The 27,917-nt window shown below is 45.7% G+C and overlaps 1 protein-coding gene across 1 annotated transcript; it reads left to right on the top strand.

The window, feature by feature from the left end:
• The first annotated feature begins 375 nt into the window (after positions 1 to 375).
• On the top strand, positions 376 to 27,917 carry LOC101156594 (rabphilin-3A). The gene is made up of 16 exons (XM_023961007.1): positions 376 to 1,871; positions 14,606 to 14,734; positions 14,811 to 14,940; positions 16,296 to 16,379; positions 17,723 to 17,885; positions 21,107 to 21,238; positions 21,312 to 21,497; positions 21,963 to 22,042; positions 22,742 to 22,816; positions 22,916 to 23,025; positions 23,101 to 23,227; positions 24,388 to 24,441; positions 25,300 to 25,451; positions 26,461 to 26,542; positions 26,626 to 26,722; positions 27,180 to 27,917. Exons 2-16 carry the CDS (start codon positions 14,619 to 14,621, stop codon positions 27,311 to 27,313), a joined length of 1,722 nt encoding a protein of 573 aa, XP_023816775.1. The 5' UTR covers positions 376 to 1,871; positions 14,606 to 14,618; the 3' UTR covers positions 27,314 to 27,917.

The raw sequence follows: 27,917 nt of genomic DNA, 5'->3' as shown, positions 1-27,917 counted from the left end.
AGTGATGCAGCGGTGATGCAGTGATGCAGAAGTGATGCAGCGGTGATGCATTGATGCAGCGGTGATGCAGCGGTGATGCAGTGATGCAGCGGTGATGCATTGATGCAGCGGTGATGCAGTGGTGATGCAGCAGTGATGCAGCGGTGATGCAGAAGTGATGCAGTGGTGATGCAGTGATGCAGAAGTGATGCAGCGGTGATGCAGCGGTGATGCATTGATGCAGCGGTGATGCAGCAGTGATGCAGCGGTGATGCAGCAGTGATGCAGCGGTGATGCAGTGATGCAGCGGTGATGCAGTGATGCATCAGTGATGCAGCAGTGATGCAGCGGTGATGCAGCAGTGATGCAGCAGTGATGCTGCAGTGAGGCAGCGGTGATGCATTGATGTAACGGTGATGCAGCGGTGATGCAGTGATGCAGCAGTGATGCAGCGGTGATGCAGCAGAGCACGTGGAGCGATGGCCTGGCGTCCTGCGCGTGTCACAGAGTCTGGCTGCTTGGCTCCAGCCCCTGCTCTGGAAAACATCCTGGAGGTCACCAGAACAACACATTCTGGAAAACTGCTCAGCTGGATTTGTGTTGCACATGGAAACCGCCTGCAGGGGGCATCCAAGAGCAACAGTGGAGCTGCTGGATATGAAGAATAAAGGAGAAGTGATAGAAGCTCCTCAAGTGTGGGAATAATCTGAATTTTAGTCCGGGTTTTGGTTGAAGCTCTGCAGATAAAAAAAATAAACTTAATGAAGTGCAGGAATTATCTCCAGATCTGTTAAATACTTTCACAGCCTGAAACTCTTCACACCGGGTGCAAGACCGTGCGTTCAAGCCACCACTTCCAATAAAAAAGTCTATGTAAATGCACGTTTTAGGCTTCCGCCTTTAAAGTCCAATTGATGGTCCACCAGAACCTGCTTATGTTCTGAAGTCAGGCTCGCCCATAGCCGGGTTGCTGCTGTGCTCTGTACCGCCCCCTCCCCGTGGGCCGTTTGACCCACCACAGATGTCTCCCTGACATCTGAGTCCAGCATCAGAACATAAAACGGGTTTCTCCTCCCTTCAGGAGGACTGATCGTCTCAGGTTCACCGTTTTTACCACATGGCTTGTTGTTGCACAACGTTTCTTTAGGAAGGAGCTCCAGCCTGGTGGAAGCAGAGCTCAGGTAGGACAAAGGTAGAATGCTTCTTTAGACCAATGAAAGGTATTTCAGCATTCTGAAAGAAAAACTAAACGTGAGTGCATGGCATCTTATACAATGTGGATTATATACCTACAATTTCTCCCAAAAAACAAACGTTGAAAGATTTGACAATTAAAATAGGAACAAAAACAGTGACATCTAGTGGCCAAATTGAACTACAGCATCTGGCATCTCATTCAGAGAAGCAGTTCATCACTATCTGCTGCTTTTGCCATTTTTGTTGAAATGAGTGAACTTTGTGTTTGTGGAGCGTTCTTTTCTCTGCATTGTGAGGTTGCAGTAAGCAGCTCTGAGCTCCAACAAGCTGGTTCTACCTCAGATCACAGCTTTTAAAGGGTTTCCTGTTGTCAAAAATACTCCGTGAAGGAAAACCTCTTAAAGTTTTTTTAATCCAACGTGCAAAAACATCAGAAAAATGCGATTGAACGAGCTAAAAGCCTTTTGTAATCGACTTTTCCAACAACTGTGGCATCACCATTTTGTGTTTGTGCTGACGAGATGAGAGCGGACAGGCTGGGGGGGCATGGAGGGGGCGGAGCCATGCTCTTACTACAGAGAGCACGGAGGATGCTGAGCGAGAGCGGAGGAGAGGAGGCTGCTGGATGGATGCTGACGGAGCGCTCCATCACTCTGAAGCAGGAGAACCAACGCACACCTGTCCCCGCGCTGCAGGTAAGACCTCACAGCTGCTCCTGGTCACAGACAAAGACGCTTTTAACTCATCATTTGAATTCCATAAATTACCAATCATCCCTATTTTCCACAAAGAATCATCATTTTTTAACCTTTTTATTCAAACATTTGTTTTGGTTTTGAAATTTAAATTTGGTTTTTACAGCCTTTTGCTTTTAATCATGCTCTTATTTTGAAAAAATGAACATTTTTGAGGCAAAAAGAAGAAATACTTAATCAAAGTCTTTGTAATTATTTCATACCTCTGAACTATTTTGTCTTTTAAATTAAAATCGCTGCTTTTCTGGTTTGTAAATACATCGACTGCAAAATCTATAAGAACAAGAAAAAAAAGATGCAGATCTCTAAAAATATAAATATTGAACTTTCATCCACCAAAAATCCAAGCAGCTGTGCCAGCTAGTAGACAGGAACACGTAGAAGACAGGAACACGTAGAAGACAGGAACATGTAGAAGACAAGAACACGTAGAGGACAGGAACACGTAGAAAACAGGAACATGTAGGAGACAGGAACACGTAGAAGACAGGAACACGTAGAGGACAGAAATAACGTAGAAGACAAGAACATGTAGAAGACAGGAACACGTAGAAGACAGGAACACGTAGAAAACAGGAACACGTAGAAGACAGGAACATGTAGAAGACAGGAACACGTAGAAAACAGGAACACGTAGAAAACAGGAACATGTAGAAGGCAGGAACATGTAGAAGACAGGAACACGTAGAAGACAGGAACATTTAGAAGACAAAAACACGTAGAGGACAGGAACACGTAGAAAACAGGAACATGTAGGAGACAGGAACACGTAGAAGACAGGAACATGTATAAGACAGGAACACGTAGAAGACAGGAACATGTAGAGGACAGGAACACGTAGAAGACAGGAACACGTAGAAGACAGGAACACGTAGAAGACAGGAACATGTAGAAGACAAGAACACATAGAGGACAGGAACACGTAGAAAACAGGAACATGTAGGAGACAGGAACACGTAGAAGACAGGAACACGTAGAGGACAGGAACACGTAGAAGACAGAAATAACGTAGAAGACAAGAACACGTAGAGGACAGGAACACGTAGAAAACAGGAACATGTAGGAGACAGGAACACGTAGAAGACAGGAACATGTAGAGGACAGGAACACGTAGAAGACAGGAACACGTAGAAGACAGGAACACGTAGAAGACAGGAACATGTAGAAGACAAGAACACGTAGAGGACAGGAACACGTAGAAGACAGGAACATGTAGGAGACAGGAACACGTAGAAGACAAGAACACGTAGAGGACAGGAACACGTAGAAGACAGGAACATGTAGAAGACAGGAACACGTAGAAAACAGGAACACGTAGAAGACAGGAACACGTAGAAAACAGGAACACGTAGAAAACAGGAACATGTAGAAGGCAGGAACATGTAGAAGACAGGAACACGTAGAAGACAGGAACATGTAGAAGACAAGAACACGTAGAGGACAGGAACACGTAGAAAACAGGAACATGTAGGAGACAGGAACACGTAGAAGACAGGAACACGTAGAGGACAGGAACACGTAGAAGACAGAAATAACGTAGAAGACAAGAACATGTAGAGGACAGGAACACGTAGAAAACAGGAACATGTAGAGGACAGGAACACGTAGAAGACAGGAACACGTAGAAGACAGGAACACGTAGAAGACAGGAACATGTAGAAGACAAGAACACGTAGAGGACAGGAACACGTAGAAAACAGGAACATGTAGGAGACAGGAACACGTAGAAGACAGGAACACGTAGAGGACAGGAACACGTAGAAGACAGGAACATGTAGGAGACAGGAACACGTAGAAGACAGGAACACGTAGAGGACAGGAACACGTAGAAAACAGGAACATGTAGGAGACAGGAACACGTAGAAGACAGGAACATGTAGAAGACAGGAACACGTAGAAGACAGGAACATGTAGAAGACAAGAACACGTAGAGGACGGGAACACGTAGAAAACAGGAACATGTAGGAGACAGGAACACGTAGAAGACAGGAACATGTATAAGACAGGAACACGTAGAAGACAGGAACATGTAGAGGACAGGAACACGTAGAAGACAGGAACACGTAGAAGACAGGAACACGTAGAAGACAGGAACACGTAGAAGACAGGAACATGTAGAAGACAAGAACACGTAGAGGACAGGAACACGTAGAAAACAGGAACATGTAGGAGACAGGAACACGTAGAAGACAGGAACACGTAGAGGACAGGAACACGTAGAAGACAGAAATAACGTAGAAGACAAGAACATGTAGAAGACAGGAACACGTAGAAGACAGGAACACGTAGAAAACAGGAACACGTAGAAGACAGGAACATGTAGAAGACAGGAATATGTAGAAGACAAGAACATGTAGAAGACAGGAACACGTAGAAGACAGGAACACGTAGAAGACAAGAACACGTAGAGGACAGGAACACGTAGAAAACAGGAACATGTAGGAGACAGGAACACGTAGAAGACAGGAACACGTAGAGGACAGGAACACGTAGAAAATAGGAACATGTAGGAGACAGGAACACGTAGAAGACAGGAACATGTAGAAGACAGGAACACGTAGAAGACAGGAACATGTAGAAGACAAGAACACGTAGAGGACAGGAACACGTAGAAAACAGGAACATGTAGGAGACAGGAACACGTAGAAGACAGGAACATGTATAAGACAGGAACACGTAGAAGACAGGAACATGTAGAGGACAGGAACACGTAGAAGACAGGAACACGTAGAAGACAGGAACACGTAGAAGACAGGAACATGTAGAAGACAAGAACACGTAGAGGACAGGAACACGTAGAAAACAGGAACATGTAGGAGACAGGAACACGTAGAAGACAGGAACACGTAGAGGACAGGAACATGTAGAAGACAAGAACACGTAGAGGACAGGAACACGTAGAAAACAGGAACATGTAGGAGACAGGAACACGTAGAAGACAGGAACATGTAGAAGACAAGAACACGTAGAGGACAGGAACACGTAGAAAACAGGAACATGTAGGAGACAGGAACACGTAGAAGACAGGAACATGTATAAGACAGGAACACGTAGAAGACAGGAACATGTAGGAGACAGGAACACGTAGAAGACAGGAACACGTAGAGGACAGGAACATGTAGAAGACAAGAACACGTAGAGGACAGGAACACGTAGAAAACAGGAACATGTAGGAGACAGGAACACGTAGAAGACAGGAACATGTAGAAGACAAGAACACGTAGAGGACAGGAACACGTAGAAAACAGGAACATGTAGGAGACAGGAACACGTAGAAGACAGGAACATGTATAAGACAGGAACACGTAGAAGACAGGAACATGTAGAGGACAGGAACACGTAGAAGACAGGAACACGTAGAAGACAGGAACACATAGAAGACAGGAACACGTAGAAGACAGGAACATGTAGAAGACAAGAACACGTAGAGGACAGGAACACGTAGAAGACAGAAATAACGTAGAAGACAAGAACACGTAGAGGACAGGAACACGTAGAAAACAGGAACACGTAGAGGACAGGAACACGTAGAAGACAGGAACATGTAGAAGACACAAAAACTTAAGTTTTCTTTGACCAACTATCAATCCACCCATTAATCTGTCTATCCATCTAAGCATCCATAATAGTAATAATAATAATAGATTTTATTTATAATGCACTTTTCTTTTTTTTTGGGCTGTACAGTTGTGCAGTGGTTAGCGGTCTTGCCTCACAGCAAGAAAGCCCCCGGTTCAAGTCCCGGCTGGGGGACATAAAAAAACTTACTTCAATGGGGACCTTTCTGTGTGGAGTTTGCATGTTCTCCCCGTGTATGCGTGGGTTTTCTCCGGGATCTCTGGCTTCCTCCCACTGTCCAAAAACATGCTACATAGGTTGATTGGCAACTCTAGATTGTCCATAGGTGTGAATGGATGTGTGATTGAGGATATTCTACCCTGCGACAGACTGGCGACCTGTCCAGGGCATCCCTTGCCTACGCCCAAGTGGCCGGGATAGGCTCCGGCAACCCCGTGACCCTGAAAGGGAATAAATGGTTAAGAAGATGAGTGAATGAAATTTAAATTTAAAAAAATGAAAAGTGCACATTTTACTACGAAAGTAGCTTAAAACTAAAAAAAAATATAAAAGTAGCACTTAAAAAGCAAAAAATAAAAACATTTAGCAATCATAGGCTTTTTTTAAAATAGAAAGAGCTTTAAAAGAGTCCAGGGTCTGTGAAGTTCTGAGATGAACAGGATGGAGTTCCAAAGTCTTGGTGCAGCAGAACAAAATGTCTCCCATCATGTGGAGCCTGGTGGGGGGGGGGGGGGGGGGGGGGGGGCTGAAGAAGGACGCTGCCTGATGAACGGAGGCTACGGGTTTGTTTCTGGGGAATGAGGAGTTCCTGGAGGTACGGTGGTGCCTGACCGGTCATGCATTTGCAGGTGATGATGAAACAGGAAGACAGTGCAGCGATTTCAGGATGGGGGGGATGTGCTCATATTTCCTCACCCCTTTTAGGATTCTGTGTTGGATGTACTGAAGTTTTTTATGGAATCAGGTCTTGCATAGATCCTTTATGCGGTTGTTAAAGTTTAGCTGAGGGTCGAACTGTACTCCTAGGTTGGTGACTGAGGAGGAAACGGTGATGATCTGACTGTCGAAAGTGAATTGGGATATTGAGGAGGAATTTATCTGCTGGGGGGGCCAACAAGGAGTGCCTCTGTTTTGCTGCTGTTTAGCTGTAGGAAGTTGCTGTTCATCCACGCCTTCATCTCTGGACTGGAACTTTTCAAAATGGTTGTCTTGCTTTAGATGGTTTTGCAGCTGTGAAGCGACTACCTTCTCCAGTACCTTTGACAGAAAAGGGAGGTTGGAAATAGGCCTTTAGTTGGCGAGCACTTCTGAGTCCAGAGAGGGTTTCTCTAGAGTAGCACGGATGACAGCAGTTTTTAAGGAGGGTGGGATGTAGCCAGAGAGATATTTACAAGCTCAGTGATAGTTGGGCTCACAGTAGGCAAAACAGACTTGACAAGAGCTGTCAGGAGGGGATCCAAGGGGCAAGTGGATGAATTCATTCCTCCCAGAGTTTTCTCAATGTGGGTTTTTGAAACCACAGTGAAGGATAGGAAGGGAGGTGAGCTTTCAGACAATGAGTCTGGGACAGAGAAACACAGGGGGGAGCGGATGTTAATAACCTTGGATCTAAAAAAGTCCATAAAGGCATTACACAGCTTTAATTTGTGAAGACAGTCTGGGTTTCAGAAAATGGCTAACAGTGGAAAAGAGCTGCTTTGAATTTCCAGAGTTTTTGTAGATTTGACTGGACGTTCTACATCCTTCAGGGCCTGGCAGTAGGCTTTTTGATGGTCCATGTAGGCGCTTTGTGAACAGTAAGTCCAGATTTTCTAAAATGGCGTTCCAGAGCACGACCAGCTGTTTTCATCTGGTGTAGTGCTGGTGTGTACCAAGGAGCAGAGCGTTCAAACCTGACTTCACGTGTTCTGATAGCGGCATGAAGGTTGAAGACACTGCTCAGGGATGCATTGTAATGTTCTACCAGTTCATCAGCAGTTTTGAGGTCCGGATGGTTGCTGGTTCTGTAGCCATAGAAGTTGAGTCAATTTGTTTCCAGTTTCGGAAGGACATTTGGCGCTTAGGTCTATTTTTAGGTAGTGGAAACATGAAGTCTATCCATTCATCCATCTATCATCCATTCATCCATCTATCATCCATCCATTCACCTCCGTCCATCTTTACGTCTGTATCAGAGTGTGTGCCTGCTGGACAGAGATCGACTCGTCTCTCTCGTCTCGTCTCAGCCAGCAGTAAAAATGCTGCAGTTGAAGATGAAGAGGAGGAGATGAAGGACGTGTTCCATGTTGGAGGATCGGTTTGCAACAGCAGAACTCTGTTTTTGATTCCGTTCATCATCTAGAGCCTCAGCTCGATGTATTGATCCCGTCTCTGTTTCCCAGGCTCTGGTAGAGCCCTGATGAATTCCTCATGTCACCCCCCCCCGCTGCATCGACTGCTGTTTGTGCTTGGCGGATGGTGGTGGTGGGGGTTCAGAGGCCGCTGGGGGGCTGACTGAAGTGGATAATGCAGCTCAACAAGCGCCTGCTGAAGTCAGGAGAAATCCTTCTTACTGAGGGTTTTTGTGCTTTCTGAGGCCACAGCACTGACGACTTCATTCCCTGAAAGCCTCTTTTTGTGATGAAACAACGCGCTGAGAAAACCCAACGCTGCACGTTTTCCTCGTCTTATGGGGAAAATCCGCCTGACCTCGGCTCTGTTCGGACCAAACGACTGGCCCGTTTCTCCGTGCTGCTGCTTCACGCAGGGATGTCATCCTCCAGAACGTTCAGCGGTTCTGCAGGAACCCAGTTTCCGGCGTCAGATCTGCAGCTGCGCTGCTGTCAGCTCCCTCCTCACGGCCGCACAAACCCGCCGCGTTACAGGCACACTTGAATGCCTCACAGCCAGGAATGGCATGGGGGCTGGGGGGCTGGGAGGGGGGACACAGATGTGTGTTTGTGTAGCAGAAACAGCTGCAGAAACACGACACCTCCATCACCTGCATCATGACCTAAATCATCTGCAGGGAAACGGTGGGAGGAAAAGCCGCCATGGATCAAACGCCGTCCTCTGATGGTTCCTTTCTCCTTTTTTTTATTTTCAGATTTGATTCTAGATTTTTCGTTTTGCATCAAAACATCAGGAAATAGAGTAAAGTATCTTTACACCTGAGCTCACCTTTGACATCCAGGCTGAAGGAAATATTCAAAAATGTACACGACATGGGGACTTCAGACAGTTAACTTAGCTTGTGTTAAGTGAGGGTTAATGGCTGAGGAAGTGTGCATTATCACCACTAATAACACTGAAGTGCGTTAGTGGTGATAATGCACACTTTGAAGGCCATGAACCTGCTTAGACAATCATCCCCAACAGAAGAAATAAATGTTCCACCAGTTTTTAGGACTTTATTCTCGTCATTTTTTCAGTTTGGATCACTTTCTTCACAAAAAGCGGACTATTCGTTACGTGGAGCGGCCGCTTGTTACCGTGACAACGCGCCGCTCCACATAACAACCTCGACAAAGGAAAGTGATATATCTATGCTGATGATCACGATGTGTTAAATAAAGCATCAGATCAGACAAAAAGTTCTCCTCTTACTGCTTGTTTTTGTCCAGATGATGAAGATAAAGTTTGTTTTAAAGAAGCCAGCGCAGTGATACAGAACATTTATGATATCTGACCGGAACTACTTTTTTAGACGTGTGGTTATCACTTTTTAAACGCACACCCAGCAGCCAATCAGAGTCGAGTATTCACCCGGACCGTTTAACCAAAAATAATTAAACCATTAATGTGAATTTTTATATTTATATCAATAACAAAACAAGCTTTTTTTTTCTTATTTATTTTTTAACATGAATGGATTCCATAGTTTCACAGTTTGTACCCCAAATCAGTCTTTACATGTAGGACCCCCCCCCCCCCTGCTGCTTTTTGTGGCCTTTTTTCTGATGATGGAGGTCATTAATGAAAAAGAAAATGCAGCTTAAAACTGCTTTTTTGAGTCTTTCTTTATTCAAATCGTCGTGAATCCAGAGCAGTTTGAAAAAAAAAAACGCGCTCTCCAATGGGAACAGGAAGGGGGGGCGGGGTTGCTCCACCACAACGACCCCGCCCACAACTCAGAGGTGAATTTCTACTGAACTCCTGCTGCTCTGCAGAGACGACGTCCCAGAAAAGCACACAGGTTTTTCAGATTTGTCTAAAAGCGGCATCAACCGAATTCAAAGCTTTGAGAACAGATGAGAGGAAGATGGGAGTGAGACTTTAGTGCCGTCAGAAATCCTCAATAGTTTTGTCGTTTCTGGAGAAAACCTCCAAGCTCCTTTGTCCTTCATGCCCGGACCGGCTCCTCGTCTGAACCTGTTTCTGTTCCCACCCCCCTCAGAGAGGAGGAGGGTTGGTTGAAACGTCGTGATGCTGGAGCTCTCAGCCTCCTGTGATGGGATTTGAGGAGCAGCTTAACCCCACAGCCCCAGAAACGGGGCATGTGTGTGTTTATGTTGCATTGGAGGGATCTCCATCAGCCGGGGATAAAGTGAGTCGTTTCTGCCACACTAAGCTCCATAAGCCTCTTCCTCTCCACCCTGTTCTCCGTGCAGAAGAGGAGGGACGGCTGAGGATGAGGATGAGGATGAGGAGATGACGGCTTGAGAGGTGACAGCTGCTGGGAAGGTGGAGGAGAGGAGAGGAGAGGGATGATGAGCAGAAGGTCCGGTTCATGAAGGAGGGTTTGGAGAAGGTTCTGGAAATGATCTGAAGCACTGAGGATCTTCTCTAAAACGGTCTTTCTCCTTCCTCTGAACGTCCATCCGGTCTGTTTAGTTTTCAAGCCCTTTTTTAATCAGAAGGAGAAGGAAAACTCTCCCTTCATTTAAATGAAATAACTGCCAGACATTTCTAGAAAAAAGTATCGTGATTTTTTGGAGCTGCAGAAGTCAGCGGTGAAAGACTAATGGAACTGTGGCTGTGTGTAAAACGATGGCCGCCGCTCCTTAAGTATGTAGAATCCATTAGTTTGGGGGGAAAAAGGGGTTCAGCCTCAACTGCTGCTGCAGTCAGACGCAGGAAGGTGTAGAAATCACTTTGGAGACACAATTTCTGATCTGATATTAATTATTGACCCCGAAACACGACAGACACGTACAGTACTATGGGCGTCACCTTCATGGAGGCTGTTGCTCTGGGACATCCCAGCAGCAGACTGTGTTAGTGGTGCCTCACAGATGTTACAATTGAATTTGTGTGATTCTTTTTTATCAGATTTATTCTTTTTAAACTTCAATTGAAAGCATCTTTACCAATGAAAATGATATTTTGATCAAAATGCCATGACTGCTCCTTAAATGATATTATAATAAATTTGTTTACTTTGTCTGGAGCTACAGTCGAATCCTCCAGGTGCTTTTATTTTGGCAGGTTTGCTTGAAACGTGGAGGATTAAGAAAGTTGTTTCATTCTCACAGCAGAACAGCATAAGATTGGCCTCTGAGGCATAAAATACACGTTTTATTCTCAAAAGTTTACTTTGTTTAAAAAGGAAAATGAATATCAGCAAAACTCTGGAGATCTTACATTTTCTCAGTTTCTGTCCAAACTTCTGTTTTTTGCCAAAACAAAGTTGTGACGAACGGCGAGCAGCCAAAGATGCAGATCATTCACATTTACCCGTTTTACATCTTTCTCTGACGATACATTCATATTTAAGTGGATAACGCCTCATGGAAATGTCTGTTTTTAAGGAGGGAAGTCGTGTTTTCCCTCCAAACATGCGGAGCGACACGCGTGAGGCCTTGGTGGATCCGGGAAGCCTCGCAGCGTCACAGGAAACACTGGAGGATGACGTAACACGCCCCGTTTCCCCCCCAGCTGCACTTAAACAGTCACTCATCCGGTGTGCGTGTGCGTTCCGATATGAATAACTTGTGCTGTCTCTTGTGTGTCGCACTAAGAGCCCTGCAGCTCCTGGAAGGCCCACAGATCCGAGATGCTTCAGTTTTCTTTTACTTCACGTCAATTTGTGATGCTTTTCTCTGCACCGCTGACGGCATGTGACAGGGCGCTGCTCTGCCTGCACGGTGCGGCCGTGCACACGTGTGTGTGTGTGTGTGTGTGTGTGTGTGTGGGATATGACCACGGGAAAGAGTGCGTCTGTTTATCTGCACGTCAATTTGCATCAATGTTAATAGCAGGTTAGCAAAGGTCTTGGAAAGCAGAGTCTTATTTTAGTGCAGCTGCAGTCTAGAGGCCGGAGGAGGCAGACGAGCACAACAACGAGCACAACGAGCACAACAACGAGCACAACAACAAGCACAACAACGAGCACAACAACGAGCACAACAACGAGCACAACAGATTCACCGGGAACTGTTGCTTGCTGCTCCTCATGCAGAAAGAAAAGTCCTTTTCAATGGGATTAGAATAAAGAGTCAAATACATCATGTGACATGGTTCAAACCCCGGCTGTGGAGCTGCACGCTCTCCTCGTCTGGGTTTTCTTGATGATCCTTCATTAAGGCCGTGCCGCAGAACCACTACGTACATTTTGTGCAGACTGGTCAGACGTGAATCTACGTGGAAAAAGGGAGAAAAGTTGTGGTCTTGACGTGAAATATTCACTGATGTATCAGGAAGGAACGAGGCTAAAACCACAGAAGAAGTAGGAATGATCAGGCAAAAACACGGAAACCAACGAGGAACATGAACCGTGTGATTATTGCGCCGTTTCTATGCGAGTCATGAGGGATTCATGCGTCAATGACGTCGTTTAAACGTGATACGTGTATCGTATGCGTGATCTAAAAGTTAAAGACCGACATGTCATACGTGCAAAAAGCCTGTGGATCCTGTGACCCTGAAAGGGATGAAGTGGAGTTAGACCGTTGACTGTATCAGAGACCTGGACTGAGCGTGACGTCGTCCATAGAAATCGCTTTACATCCGCCTCCAAGCCGACGCAGCTGCCATTCTTTCACGTATGACGCCATGTTGGAGCCAGAAGTCATCGGTGAGCAGCGGGCGGTCCGAGTCAGTCAGTCGACGTTTCCATGGCAACCACTCTCGCCAATCACTGGTGAGCTTGTTGGAAGGGCGCACCCCTACCACTACAAAGCCGGCTTCACAAAACCTGTCAAACACATTGAGCGCTGGCATGAGTCCAGCAGGCTCCACCTACTTTTTTTAAGGCGTCTGATTGGTCAGTTTAGAACTTGAATAACTTGAAATACAGATAAATATGAAAACAAAGATGATTATCAGGAAGATGTGTCACTATCAGATCCAGAACGGTTCTTCTGACCAATAGAACGACGGACTAACAGCTGTTTCTGTCTCTATAGACGTCTGTGGGATTTTGGTCATTTTTGAAGCTTCTCCTCCTTCAGTAGAACGTTTCCACGGTTCCGTATATGTCTGTTGGTTCTGGAGGACATGGATGGATGCTGGTTCCACCGTCCTTCTGGGTGCAGGAGCGTCCGTCTCACAGCCAGAAACCCCCCCTCCTGCTTTAATGGTTGATGCCTTCATGCTAATCTTCCAGGCTGCGGCTGCAGTGATGTGACTTACAGTGACAGAGTGAGTTTGTGTTTCTGAACGCCTCCTCTCCGACCGCCGCCTCAGTCCAAACACCTCCAGGCTGCCGTAGTCCTAAAGACGTCCGTCTGTCAGGTTGCCACATTGTCTGCAGCGACAGTGGAGGCGGACATTTACGAGCTTCCGGGTCAGAACGCCGTCGTTCAGGCAAATGAGGGGCGAAGGGCGCCGAAGCGTTTAGTGACACTTTCATGACTTCTTGTGTGGCATTTGTTCATGTAGCCACGCCCATTTCCACATGTTTCCTTGTTTTTGTTTGACATTTGTCTCATCATTTCTGGTTTCTTCTTTATTAAACCTTTTTTTTACCAGGTTGTTCAAGTTTCTACTGGCTCACCAGCTCCTGTCTTATTATCAATAACACGTGGCCCCAGCACTTTCTGAGAGCTACGATTTCTTGATTGCGATTGGCTGAACTGTGTCATAAACCGCTGTGAAGCCACTCGTTCCTCTCGTTTGGCCCTCAGGGGCCAAACGAGAGGAACAGATTCCTTTTCTCTGATCAAAACCACAATCCCTCATTTCTCTGTTCACATGAATTATATTTGGAAGTTTATTAGTGAATAATCCAAAACGTGTTGATAGACCCTTACTTTTATTTTAGTTCTGCTCTTCAAAACAGTCATTTAGGGGGGAAAAGTGTATAGGTATGGATCTGTTTATGATTCTGTTTAAAAAAAGTTAATTTAAGTTTATGTTATTATAAGGTTAACAAATTTTTTTGTTTTTACTCATAAAATCTGAAATGAAATGTTTGCACTGATTAAAAAAACATAATTTCAGGAGAAGAAAGATGACCTTTGAACTCTGGCCGTGCTCCCGTCTTCATCTTTCACGTTTTTTTGTCGTTTGCCTCTTCTTTCTTTCTTTCTTTTTTTTTTTTAACCTGTCCTGTCCAACAGCTGGGCAGACAGATGAGAGCTGAAGGCCTCTTGTGTTGGACATATTTTACTTTAACAAGAGGGGTTATTAATCTTCAGACAAACCAAAGGTATGTCTGAATAAACCCCTTTTGGAATTGAGGCCAAACTTTATTCATTTTAATCATATTTGAAAATCTTTGGTGTTGGACCGGAGGAGGAAAGGAAAGAAGGGAAGAAGAGAGAGGCATGTTGGGGGGGGGGGGGGGGGGGGGGGGGTAAAACCATGAAGCAGCATAAAGCAACAAGTTTCTGGATGGTTATACTGATTACAGTGAGGTTAATATGTAATACAAATCTAGAAGGGGCGGGGCCAAATGTTATCAACACACCTGTTAGCTGCAAAAATGTTCACATGTCAACATGTACACAATACAGATAGTGTTCACACACGCATACTTATGCATTCAAACCAACTAATGTGAAATATTTCATTCAATCACTCAAACTATTAGTGTAAAGGTGAGCTAACACCTGTGCTCAGGTGAGTCTTTATGTTCTTCTAAAATGGATGATGGGATGTAAAAAGAAGGAGGGAGAGTGTCCAGCCATCCCAGTCTGCCTCTTTTCATGCGTTTGTGTTTTTGTGCTCGACAGGAAGGGACACACAATGACCTCAGGTGGCAGCACGCTGGGGGAGGAGCTAACGGATGAGGAGAAGGAGATCATCAACGGCGTCCTGGCCCGGGCCGCCACGATGGAGGCCATGGAGCAGCAGAGGATCCAGTGAGCCGGAGTCCTTCCAGCAGCTCCGTGGTGACCGGACTCGGACCTGCTGACGCTCTGCTCATCATGTCCGCAGGCGCCTCTCCAGTCGCCTGGACACCATCAAGAAGACGGCGTGCGGGGACGGACACTCCCACTGCCTGCTCTGCGCGGCGTCCTTCGGGCTGCAGGGCGTGACGGCGGTCATGTGTGCGCAGTGTAAAAAAGTAGGTTTTGACCAAAGAGACCGATTGAACCCAGCAGATAACAGCATCGTCACTGATGAACACGCCATCGGCTCCTAATGACACCAGCAGCACGTCTGTAAACGAGCAGCATTTAGCATAAATGAAAGAAAAGGACCGTCTGAATGAAATATGAGGCTGCCACCGTCGCAGAGGGGAGGGGGATGTTGATTTGGGAAAATCTTCTTTCAGTAATCGGGTTTAATTTACATTCAAATAATCCAATGTCATTTTGAATTTGCCTCCGTTGGATCTGAAGTTTCATCCAACAAAGTCAGAAATGATTTGGTTTTTTGTCAACTTTCTCCAGAGAAATTTCAAAAATAATTTCCTTTTCAGGAAGAGTTCCTACTTGAGAACAAAGTTGAGTAAAACTTTTACCTCCAGCACACAGAGATTCCTGCTCCGATCATCTTCTGTTCCATGTTCAAAGCCTTCCCAGTGGTCTTTAGCAGTGATGATGATGATGATGATGATGATGCTGTTTTTAGCAAAACCTGAGTCGTTTTCCAGGACATAGTTTCTGCAGAGCGACAGGACTTTGATAGAAATTCCCCTCTGAGTTTTGGGCGGGACTGTTGGCGTGGAGTAAACCCCCCATCATCTCTTTGTTTCCACGCTCTCCTGCTAGCTTACAGCCCCTCACACCCCCACCCTAACATTAGCGGTGCAACAAAAACAGCAGCAACATCAGATCCGTCCATTTCTGATCCAGATTCCAGCTCAGACCAGAAAAACAAAGACCTTCATGGATCTGTTGGTCTGCAGGTGGATGATCAGAAATGGGCGGAGCTGGGATCTTGTGGCCCCGCCCATCACCGTTTTTAACCACAACATAGTCCCAGTTTCATCTGCTTTGCATGAAGAAATACTCAGCAATGCAATTTTCATCTTATTTTTGTAAATATATGTATAACACGTTAAAAACACCACAAACAGGATTTCCATCAGAGTGGGTGTTTAATTGAATTTTCCACATCATTTTCCCTCATTTCTATAAATGTTTGCTTAAACCTTTCAGCTGCTCAGCATCTCTGGGACGAGCCTGAGTCGACAGGATCTCTAAACATTTTCTTCCTAAATCTGAGGCTTCGTTCCGTCTCTTTGGCCGTTTCAGCAGAGCTCTTGCTTCCAGCAGGGATCTGATGGTGTCGGGCAGAGCGCCATGTGTGAGCACGCTCAGATGCTCCCTGGGTTTCCAGGTTTCACGCATGACGACATTTTTGCTGAACAGAACAACATGGAGTGAATCTGAACTGTAAAGAAAAAAGAGGCTCCGAAACTCTGTGTGTGTGTGTCTCACTTGTGTCGTTTTGTGTGCGTTTGCTTCTCCGCAGCACATCTGCAGTAAATGTGGGATCTGGATCAACAGCAGGCCGTCTCCCACGTGGCTGTGCCAGATCTGCAAAGAGCAGCAGGAGGTGAGCGGAGGAAGGAGGAGGAGCTGTGGCCTCACGTCCTGACTCCGCCTCCAGAGCTGCAGCTTTTGACATTGATTTTTCCAGATGAAATCCCTTCTAAATTTCACGGCCCGTTGGTCCAGAAAACCTCTTTTCAGCAAAACCTCTCAACTATCCAGACGAGGAAAAGAGCAACAAGTGAGGATTGTGTCAGTCAGACAGGGGGACCGGCGTGAAAATCTCTGACAGACCACCTGTGTGGATCTGTGGAAGCTGATTGGCTGAGGCCACCCTGGAGGGGAGGTGCTAAAAGGTGAACAAACAAACATCTATCTGAGGATATCGTTTTCTGGGACATAGTCTCTGCAGAGCCGCAGGACTACATCAGAAATTGATGGGACTGTTGGAGCGGAAGTAAGCCTCTGCTTATGTCCCAGCATTCCTTTGTTTACACTCGCTCCTGCTAGCCTACAGCCCCTCACACCCCCAGCCTATCTGTCTGCAGGTGGATGATCAGAATGGAGCGGAGCAGGACGTCTGTGCCCTTTCTAATCTGCTCTGATTTACAACAATTTGAATTAAGAAATACTTAGAAATGCAGTTTTTATTCTTAATTTCTTCTCTACATGCTTGCTGGGCAGCCACTATGTGCATCTGACCCCCCCTTCTTCTGCTGTGAGGCTAACTGAGCTGCACGTGGCTAAAAGTGCTAGCATTGCGATCAGCATTATCAACTGACTCGGGAAAACGTATTACTTGAGATGCTAGTTATGCTAACTATGCTAGTTATGTTTTTTGACAATTCAAGATGGCGGCCTCTTTCCAAGGTCAAAGGTCAGCGAAACTTTTGTGGTGTTTGTAGACGCGGGCTGGCGGCATGTGTGTGCAATTTTGTGAAAATCGCACAGACAAAAATGTCGTTTTCCCATATTGTCGGAAAACACGAAAACCTGCAATTCTCAGAGTTCGCCACAAAATGGCCGCCAAACCGTAGGTCGTGTTGCCATCCCATAATGGTTTCAAAACTTCCTTGGCATACTACCGACACGTGGGTTTTGGTTTCGTTACTAATTTGTGACTTTTTTTAATCCACACACGTTTTTCGACCCTTTCATTTTTTTTTACGTTATTGCTCGCTGTGATGTCATCGTCATGGGTGGGGTCTCTTTTACTTTGCTGAGAATTCATTTTCGCCGGGTCCTAGGTGTGTGCAGATTTTGGTGACTTTTCGCGCATGTGGCGGGGGTCCGATTTTCGCTCAAAGACGCAGTCAGTGACGCAGAACGAGCTCCTGTGGTTCCTGTTGGACACAGATTCCGAATTGTTTCTCCTTCAGGTTCTTGGATGGTTCTGTTTCCCTGCAGATGCAGAAACGTTCAGGAGCTTGGTTCTTCAAGGGGAACCAGCAGCACCATCTGCCTGCCCCCCTGCCTCTGTCCGGACCGGCACAGTCCGGCACAGGAAGCAGCTCCGGTCCAGGACGCCAGAAAGCATCAGAGGACGCGAGAAGGCGCCGTCAGGGACCCGGTAACTTTCCACGTCTGCCTTTGTTTTCCATGAAACCAACAGGAAACAACTTTCAACTGATTTATTTTAGTCTCAATCAAAAATGATCTACAGTGAAACGACGAGTTCACAGACGGCAAATCCTCACGTCAGCTTTGGAAGCAGCACGGACTGACGGAAAGTTCAGGAAGAGCCACAGATCTGGGGCCTCATTTATAAAGGTTGCGTACGCACAAAAGAAGGCGTACGCCACTCTCTACGCAATAGTTGAGATTTATAAAAAGCAAACTTGACGGGAAAATGTGCGGTCCTTCAAGCTCTGACCCAGGCATACGCACAAAAACGGGTGAAATGAGAAACAGCGACACCGTCGGCAGATGGAAGAAACACGTGAAATGAAAATGACAATACTGCCTCTCATAAATAACAAGAAGACTTCACAAAGCAAGTCTGACAATTAACAGCTACACCAACACCCGTTTGATCCATCAGCAGTGAAACAAACAAAAAAATCAAACGAAAATTACAACAGAAATTCAAATGAACACATATTTGCAAAAAGAAAAGTGAAATATGTTCTGCAATATTGGCATGTTGTGCAATTCATCCTCATAAATAATATAGTTAACAGAACGAAATAATGTACAAAACTGACATTCCCGTCAATGTGTCCGTCTGGAGGAGCAGATATAGGTGCGGGCGTTCGGACGGACGGACAGACGCATTAATTGTCCACTGGGGAAAGTTGTTTTCATATTAAAACATTTCTTCATAAGCTACAGAATTATGGTATTCATGCATATGCCTTTAGTTTGTTTTATTTTTGATAAAACAATGTATGGCGTATGTCTCAACCATTCAGAAAGCAACAAGAAATTACATTTGCTGATCAATTTCCCATTTCCACATGGATTATTACCGACATCTGTAGCTTGTCAGATGTAATTAAATAGATGGACATAAAATGCCCCATCACAATGCGTAATGACGCACAATGGCTGATCTTGCGCTCTTAGAAGATGTGGCAAATGGAAGAATACGGAGTGAACGCATCTTTAGACAGCAAGAAGACTTGCTGGCAAATGAGGACGACTGGCTGATGAGCCGGTTCTGACTTCCTCCAGCCGTCCTGTTGGAGCTTTTGGGGGGGTGTCACCCGGTGCATCTGGCGCGTCGGCGTCCCCCTGCGCCTCAGTCACCACCCCACTTAAGGGATTCCCCAATTCTTGCCGCTTGTCTCTCATCAAGAGGGGTCAGCTCCGGTGTCCCCCCCCCGTGGCAGACACACTCTGGCGATGCAGCGCTAGACGTTTTTTTGCCTCGACTTTGATGTCCGACCATTTCTTTCATTTCTTTTTTATTTCGGCCACGGTCCGAGGTTGTGAGGCTACAGCATTTACGGCGTCTGCCACCGTTTGCCACTCAAGTGCCTTTTTGGCATTAGTAATGCCCACACTGGGCCCCAAACAACATTTTTCTCCTCTTTTCCACCTCGCCAACGATAACTTCTACTTCACATTGAGTGAAGTTACGTTTTTTTGTTTTCCTCTCTGTGTTGCCATGGTTTCGCCATCCATGAATATTCATTTGTGGGCGTTTCACGGACTATTTATGGACAAATATGGGCGTGTCATGAAGCCGCAAAAGCTGCGCTGCATTTAGAATTGGTTGTGATTTATTAAGGGAAAGATGCGTAGGATGTGCGTGCGCACGGTTTTATAAATCCGAATATTTCTGTGCGTACGCACGTCCTATGTTTCATCCGTACGCCACTTCTGACCAAATCCTACGCAAAGTTATAGAAATGAGGCCCCAGGACTTCAGATTCCAGGCTTTGGTCTCACATGCAGAGACTCGAAGGCTGACTAGAGACTTGTGAAGGTCGTTTCTTCTTGTTTTTCATCTGCAGGTCGCCGCAGAAAAGCTGTAAACAGAAACGCTGTAAACAGAAACGCTCTCTTTGGAGTCCAGACGCTGACGGTTTCTAAAAGAAGTTTGATGAGAAAATATGTTTGAAGACTCGAGCCTCGACTTGGACCGGAGAACCTCTTTTCTTTCTGACTGCGATTTTGCTCACGAGTCCGGGTTTGTCGAGTCCGGTCTCTCTAAAAAGAGAGAAAAACAGAAGACTGAGACACGGAGCTCCGTAGAACCGAGACAAATGACCTCCAAACAGTAGAAGTCCTGTTCCTTAATGTCCCATTCAACCGAATAAAAGTATTATTCTTCTGTTAAATATTATCATCAAAAGTTCCCCAAATAATGAAAACAAAAATCATAAAATCTACATTCAAATGACTTGATTTTGAAATAAGCTTTTGTCTTTTCAAAGCACTTTGTTGTCTTTCCATGTTTTTATAAGAAGTCCGGCGTTAACCTGAGGCCTGTAGAGTCTGAGATGAGGCCGTAGAAATGTTCCAAACGGTTTGGACCTTGGATGAAATAAGGTTTCTTGTTCGAACTGCAGCGCGTTTACGTGAAATGCTCCAGACTTGAATTTCCTCGGTTCCAGATTCCTTAAGCTACATTTGTCTCTTTTACTTTGGAAAACAGTGGATGGAGTGATGGCCTGGAGGACGGAAAGCACTGACTGTTTCTGTTTTGAAACGGTGGAGACGCTGATCCACATGAACGTCGGGTGTCATCACGGTCTTCTCTCAGCCGAGCCCCCGCTGGGCCGTCTGACTGATGCCGTTTTAAGATTTGAAGCATAAAAACTCCAAATGAAAGCGGAAAAAACATCAAAAGTGAAACTGTGCCGACTATAGATGTAAACAGTTTAATAGTTAAGTTGATATTTTTATCACCTAATGACTTTTAATAATTATATTTATAGATGTGTAATCGATCAATTCAAAGTGAATTAATTAGCCACATAATTAATTGAATCCGAAAATTTAAAACTCCATTCAAGTGCAATTAGGAAGTTTGACTTTGACTGGCAAAACTTGACAGACGTTTATCATGAAAACAAAACTCACATATCTGACCTCTGACCTCTGAGAAAGACAATTTTGACTCCAAACCTGAAACAACCTATAGGTTGTTCTTTTTAATCTAAAGACAGCAGAGATGAAGTTGATGAGGATGGATCAGGACTGAATCCATCCATCAGAGGAGCAGGTCCTTTAGATGTTTGAGAGGAGGAGGATGTCGGGAAGAGGGGGGAGCTCCCAGGATTATGGATGGAGAGGAGGAGGATGATGGTTCTGTGACGCCGTTCATCTGGTTTGTCTGTTCAGAGCTCGGGGCGGAGCGGCCAGCAGGAGCGCCAGCTGACGGCTGCGCTGAGATTCATTCCGGTCAGGCAGCTGGAGTGAAGACGGAGCGCCGCGTGGCGCCGCCCGAACCCCCGCAGGCCGCCCCCACCTCAGGTGAAGTCACACTGCTCTTTCTAACAACAAAACCCCCGCAGACCCTCACAGCTGCTGCTCCAACACCCCCCAGGTCCGGAGGCGGAGCAAACGGCCCATCCAGCCGTGGAGGAAAAACAACCACCCGCCTCCGTTTCATCTCACCTCTCTGCCGCCACAGTGACTCCGCCCCTTCATCCACCTGTCAGCAGCGCCACGCCCCCGAGGCCTGCAGCAGAACCAGCAGGAGAAGAGAACGACTACGACTCCGATGACTCCAGTAAGACCCGTCAGCTGAGCAGATTGTCTGGGAGGTTGTGGGTTCAAAGCCACAAGAAACGGGACTGAATGAGGCGTCAGGAGCAGGACTGGTGGGGGTCGAAACCACTAATTCTTTAAAGCAGAAAAACCTCTGAGACTAGTATCCTGGAGTCTCACTGCAGTTTTTCTCAACACTATTTCGTTCAACGTACTCTGAAATATTCCATTAGCAACGGTTTATCGTTGCCATGCCAACCAGCCAAACATGGAGTCGTTGAGTCCGGCTTTATGAAGGTGAGAGTGATCCTTGTGGAGCTGCAGGTGGAACCATAAGGCAACAAGAATGTTAAAACCTGAAGCCTCCAGGGAAACGATTGTCATCAACGCCAATTTGTACCTGATGGCTTCTGAACCTTTACGTTGTTCTCTGTGGAGCTTCTCGTGCGTCTTCAGGTGTTTCATGTCTTCTGTCGTGTTCCTGCAGCCACGCTGGGATCTCTGGAGTTCAGTTTGCTCTACGAGCAGGAAGGCCACGCCCTCCACTGCTGCATCATCAAAGCTAAGGTAATCCAGGGCGGGGTTAGACCGGACAACACAAAGACGCAGAATCCACATGGATTATTCACAGTTCAGAAGATGTGACGAGATCAACGGAAATGAGGGAAAACCAGAAGGAAGACGTTGAGAAAAGCTGATAGGACAACACAGGAGGACCAAGAATGAGAAAAAAACACATTTATGAAATAAAACAAGAAAAAACGGAGATAAACTTGGCAAAACACTGATAAACATGGAACAAATCATGTGAGATTTAGGAAGAAAGAGGAAACCTAAACTTCAGCTTCAGGACAGAAAAGGTAACACGATGGCAAGAGCGAAAGAAAAGACAACAGGACACGACGTAAGACGATTGGACAAACATCCCAAACTAAAACAGGAAGTTTGAAAGACAATGGGGGAGGACGGGATGGAAATAAAGGAGACAAAATGAATTTAGGCGAGAAAACAACCTGATGAGCTGAGAGAAGAACGACTGCAGGATTAGAGAAGACAAGACTTAGATCGCTCAGAAAAGACGAAACAAGTAAACTAAAGACAAATGACTTCAAACGAGTAACGAAAGCAGAACCAAAACACAAAATGTTAACACAAACAGGACACAACCTGAACGGAAAATCTAAAAAGACCAAACCAGCAGGGAGGAGACCCCGTTTCAAACACAGTCCCTGTTTAAAGGAGGCCTCATCTGCTTTTTGTTGTCAGGGTTTGAAGCCCATGGACTCCAATGGACTCGCTGATCCCTACGTTAAGCTGCACCTGTTACCTGGAGCCAGTAAGGTAAAAAAAACTGTAGATTTAAGGACTCAGAGAACACCTCTGAAGATTGGAAGGTCTGTCCTTTTTTCCTGGAGAACCGTCTCTTTGTTTTGTCTGCAGTCCACCAAGCTTCGCACCAAGACTCTGAAGAACACCTTGAATCCGGCGTGGAACGAGACCCTCGTCTACCACGGCATCACCGATGAAGACATGGCGCGCAAAACGCTGCGGTAACCTCAGCTAGCTTGACGCGCTCCCCGTGGTTTGCCGTAAGGTGCCTGACGGCGTCGGCCCTCTGTCCTCAGGCTCTCGGTGAGCGACGAAGACAAGTTTGGACACAACGAATTCATCGGAGAAACCCGAGTGGCCCTGAAAAAACTGCACTTCAACCAGAAGAAGAACTTCAACGTTTGCTTAGAGAGAGTGATCCCAGTAGGCCAGAGCTAAGCTAACTGCTCTTTTGTCTTTTTCAGTCAATAAGCTAATTAGCTAATGCGCTAATGTTAGCTTACTACAACAAATGTTAGGCTGCGTCAGAATTCCCTACTTCCTGATTAGTGCGCTATACGGGGAGTTTGCCTTTTTTTTTTTTTTTTGGAGTATCCCAAAATCCAGTGCCCTGAAAATTTCCCAAAAGTCTTTGCTGCGAAAACCAGTGCATATCGGTCATCACTAGGGTGGGAATTATAGACCATAATGCATTGCGTTTGAACGATCTGTCATTGAAAAAGGCCATAAATGGGTCAGCGGTGCAAAAATAATACATTCACAATGGAAATGACGTTTCTTTTTTTAATAAATAATCCACATTAATACAGTGGATTCATAAATGTTTTTTCCGTAAAATGTTCAGATTTATTACGTTTTTTTACTGCTGCAAATGGATGACGTCATGTTTGGGGTTTTAGAAAGAAGTTTAACATGAACTGGAATTCCATTCAAATCCAGGACACTGCACTATATGAAGCCTTTTGTGGCTCCTGTATGAAGTATTGTCAGCGCATAAAAAGGCTTTGTACTCGTAATAAGAGTTTTGTGTGTTTGGAAAAGGCTTTCGTATCTGTAGAGAGAAACTGTCCGACCGACAAAGGTTTTGCTCGCGCTCATACAGTCACACGCATTGATCTACAATCAAAACCCGAGTTACAAGTCCAAGTCTTCTCTATTTATCAACCAATCAGCAGCTTTTCACTCTTATTCTTACTGATGAACAATTTGTTTTATTACAAGTACTAAACATTTTTATGGATGAAAAAAAACCAGAACCCATACGGGTCATGTGACTGAGGCTCGATGCTAGTTGTTGTATGCTAATCTTAGCATGTAGCTGGTTACCTGCCAACATTAGAATAACCCATACGTTTGCTCTTCTAGCCTAACCCCAGCCAGAAGGTAATCTACGCGTTAAAATGCTGGAAACTATATCATAATAAATCAATTCTTCTTCGCTAATTTATTTATTGCTCATTCAGAGAAGTCAACCAATTCATATGCATTTAGTTCCATTCCTTTAATGCGGTTTTTCTTTTAGGCAAAGACGCCTGACGGCTGTTTTATGATCATGAAAGTGATGAAGTTGATCTTATTTACAGGTGAAGAAGACGGCTGGAGGATCGATTCGCGGCATGGCGCTCTATGAGGACGATGTAAGATATGCAAGGTTCAAACTGACACTTTGTAAAAGGAAATGCTCTAAAGTAAGATAAAATGTAATTTTTTTTAATGCTTTAGATTCCACACCACAAACTGCTGAGTCAGATCTTTTTTAGTCCCATTTAGCTTTTTTTGTTCTTGTCTTTTTGCAGTTTTTGTTGTGACATTTCATTCCTTCTTCATGTCTATTTTGGCCGCTGTCGCTTATGTATGTTAAAAAAAACACTTCTGACACAGATGTGGCTCCTAATTCCATCCATGAGACTTGAAGGTGTGATAGACAGGGATCTTAATTCGCTTTAACTTATTTAAAATAAGATAGACTAAAAGATTCCAAGCTGCAAAGCAGCTGCTGCTCCATTTCTGGTAAATTTTCTCATAAGTTATAATAAGTCAAGTGGAAAATGAGCTGAAGTAACCACAGCACCACCTACTGGCAGGAGAACGTAAAGAAAATCTGTGGACCTGTTAAAAGCTTTTACTACGTGCTTTTATTTTGACATTCTGCACGCAGCTCATGCAGGTTTCAGTTCTTTCGATAATGTTGAAATCTTCAACACTATTTCTTAAATATCTCTGGGTTTAGTTGAAGGTAAACCCGAAAACCTTTTATTCTGATGAATTACTTCAACTCCAGAATTGATTTTTTTTTTTTATCAAAACGTTTGGACCAATAGCTGTGAGCGGGGAGGTTCATCTCACTCAGATGTTCTGACTCCGTTAGAAAATGACAGCTGAACGCCATAAAGTGACGGTTGTAGGAAAACCAAGCGTGTCGTTTTCATCCGGACAGTGCAGCGGTTTCATGCCTCATCATCCGTCTGCGGTGACTGTGGTTTGTTTCCCTGCAGCTGAAAGAGGGCGAAGACTCCGAGGAGAGGGGTCGCATCCTCATCTCACTGACCTACAACAGCCAGCAGGGCCGTCTGGTGGTGGGCGTGGTCCGCTGTGCTCACCTGGCTGCCATGGACTCCAACGGATACTCGGATCCGTTCGTCAAAATGTGAGAACTCTGTTCTTGGAACCTGGCAGACCTGAGCTGTTCCTGAACCCAAAGACATTCAGGAAAACACAGCAGCAGTTATGAATACATGAGGATCAGAGTCATGAGAACCTTTAGTTTGTATTAAACAACAAAAAAACGTCAGAAAAAGAAAAACAAGAAAGTGGGAGACTGCAGATACACAACAGTTGATGTGAATACACTCACATCAAAAATGTTTGTCTCTATTTTACTTTGAAATTGACTGAAAATCAGATTAAAATTGCTCATCCGCAGGAAATATGGAGGTCAGTGAACCCGTAGAGAGAAAATGTTCATGTTTTTCTACCTTCATTCTGCTGGCGACAGGTCATAGTGAACGCTTAGACAACTGGTGAGGGGGAGCTTGTCTGGACGCTCCACGGGCGCGTACGGTTCACGTGCACGCCCCGTGTGTGCAGCGTTTGTCAGTAAGGAGCCAGTACTCGTACCTCACCAAGGACCAGAGTGTGGCGAACAGGTGACGCCGTATGACAGCATCACCTGTACGCCATAGCTGTGTGTAACTTCCGTCATCCTTACAAATACTTTCAGGATGTACTCACCAAACACACAACAATGGTTCGTTCCATTCGTATGAGGTTTCTTGAGGTGGTCGTACAAGCCTGCGAGAAACCCCTTAAGATGCAGCCGCTCCTCCCTGTGACCCTCCACGGACCCAACCCAAAAACTCACAGCACGTTTACAGGGCCGGCCCCCCGTACGTCATGTGACTGAAGCATAAATGGTAAATGGTGTGTACTTGTATGGCGCTTTACATTCACACACACATGGAGGCTCTGCTGCTGAACACTGGCGCCAACCTTCAGTTCAGGGTCTCGCCCAGGGATACTTCCACACATGCATGAATCGAACCTGCAATCTTCTGATCGGAGGTCGACTGCCCTACCGCTGCACCACAGCCGCCCTAAAGTAACACATTGTATGGGATTACTTCTGGAACTATGTTCTTGCTCCCCTCATGATGCAGATGTCTGAAACCAGATATGGGAAAGAAGGCAAAGAACAAAACCCAGATAAAGAAGAAGACCCTCAACCCAGAGTTCAGCGAGGTCAGTCCGCCCTCTTTGGTAACCACGGCCACCGCAGATTTCACACTGATGTTGTCAGAAACGGTTTTGCCACTGTTTTTCAGGAGTTCAGTTACGAAATAAAGCACGCCGACCTCGCCAAGAAAACTCTTGACATCTCAGTCTGGGATTACGACATGGGAAAATCCAACGATTTCATTGGTGAGTTAGTTTGGGGACGGGTTCTTCTGGATCCACTTCTGACTCAGTGGTTCAGACGGATCCAAACCACAGCAGGTGTCAAAGTAAAGCTAACCTGTGAGCTCACAGTTCCCCCAGGCCCAAACAGTCTGGAGGAAGTCTAGAGGTTCACAACAAAGGGGCTGATGGGTAACATGGAGAGAAATATGTTTAAAGTCACAACGACTGGAGCCGGGTTACAAGTTTGAACAATTTTCTTCCACAAAGGTTTGCTGGAACTCTTGGCTGTCAAAAAGCATAACTTTTTATTGAGACTTAAAAGTTTTTTTTCACATTTTCAGCAACCACAGGAGCGTTAATACTTAGTAAAAAGGAGCAGAAATGACCAGAAGGAGCTGAGAGTGTTGATGGCAGAGGTTTGACGGCGCTTGAAGATGCTTAATGGCGTTCTCCCTGTCTGGCTGTCTCTGTGCTGCAGGGGGGTGTCAGCTGGGCATCCAGGCCAAAGGCGAGTGCTTGAAGCACTGGTACGAATGCCTGAAGAACAAAGACAAGAAGATCGAGCGCTGGCACGTTCTGCTAAACGACAGCACCGCCCACTTTGAGGACTAACGCCCCCCTGTCCCCGTGGAACGTCATCCTCCCTTCTCCTGGTTCCATTCGGTGTCCTGAAGTCGCCTGTGACCCGCATGGGTGTTGATCTCTGGGCTTTTGGGATTAAAAACGGATGCTAACGAGTCAGAATCAGCATCGTATCATCAGTAAACCTCTGAACCTCGGAGCTCCTGTCATATCTCATGAAGAAGATAAGCTTTCTGCTATCGCTGTCATCCAGTGGCTATGAGGTCATCCATCGGCGCTCCAGATCGGGTTTCCAGTCACTCCATCAGCTGAGCCACAGTGGGGGGTTACCTGTGTTCACCTGTGTTCACCTGTTCTCGTTCAGGATGGAAACACGCTTCCTGCTTGTGTTGATGTGAAACACGTTTGCTGTGCACGTGAAATGCTTGGGTTTCAGATGCTCACCTCCCCGTGTGCCCCCCCCCCCCTGTGACGTGTCTGAATGCTGGACAAGCCTCTGCATGGCAACCTCCCTATGAAATCATTATGGGGGGGCGGGGTCAAGCAACGTCTCACACCTCAACTTCCCGAAACGAGTTAAAGGTCAAACATCTGTGGACGCATGTCTGAGGCTAAATAAAGAGGTGGCGCATCA

Source organism: Oryzias latipes, chromosome 12 (genome assembly GCF_002234675.1).
Source record: "Oryzias latipes chromosome 12, ASM223467v1".
Classification (NCBI taxonomy): Eukaryota; Metazoa; Chordata; class Actinopteri; order Beloniformes; family Adrianichthyidae; genus Oryzias; species Oryzias latipes.
Note: the sequence above shows the minus strand (reverse complement) of the source record. Positions and strands in the feature narration are given on the sequence as shown.

Bases quoted from the DNA above. Each gene is read 5' to 3' on its own strand.
- LOC101156594 (XM_023961007.1), top strand. From the start codon at position 14,619: ATGACCTCAGGTGGCAGCACGCTGGGGGAGGAGCTAACGGATGAGGAG. The intron at 14,941-16,295 runs GTAGGTTTTGAC...GCTTCTCCGCAG, and splicing joins TGTGTGCGCAGTGTAAAAAA to CACATCTGCAGTAAATGTGG. The intron at 23,026-23,100 runs GTAACCTCAGCT...CTCTGTCCTCAG, and splicing joins ATGGCGCGCAAAACGCTGCG to GCTCTCGGTGAGCGACGAAG.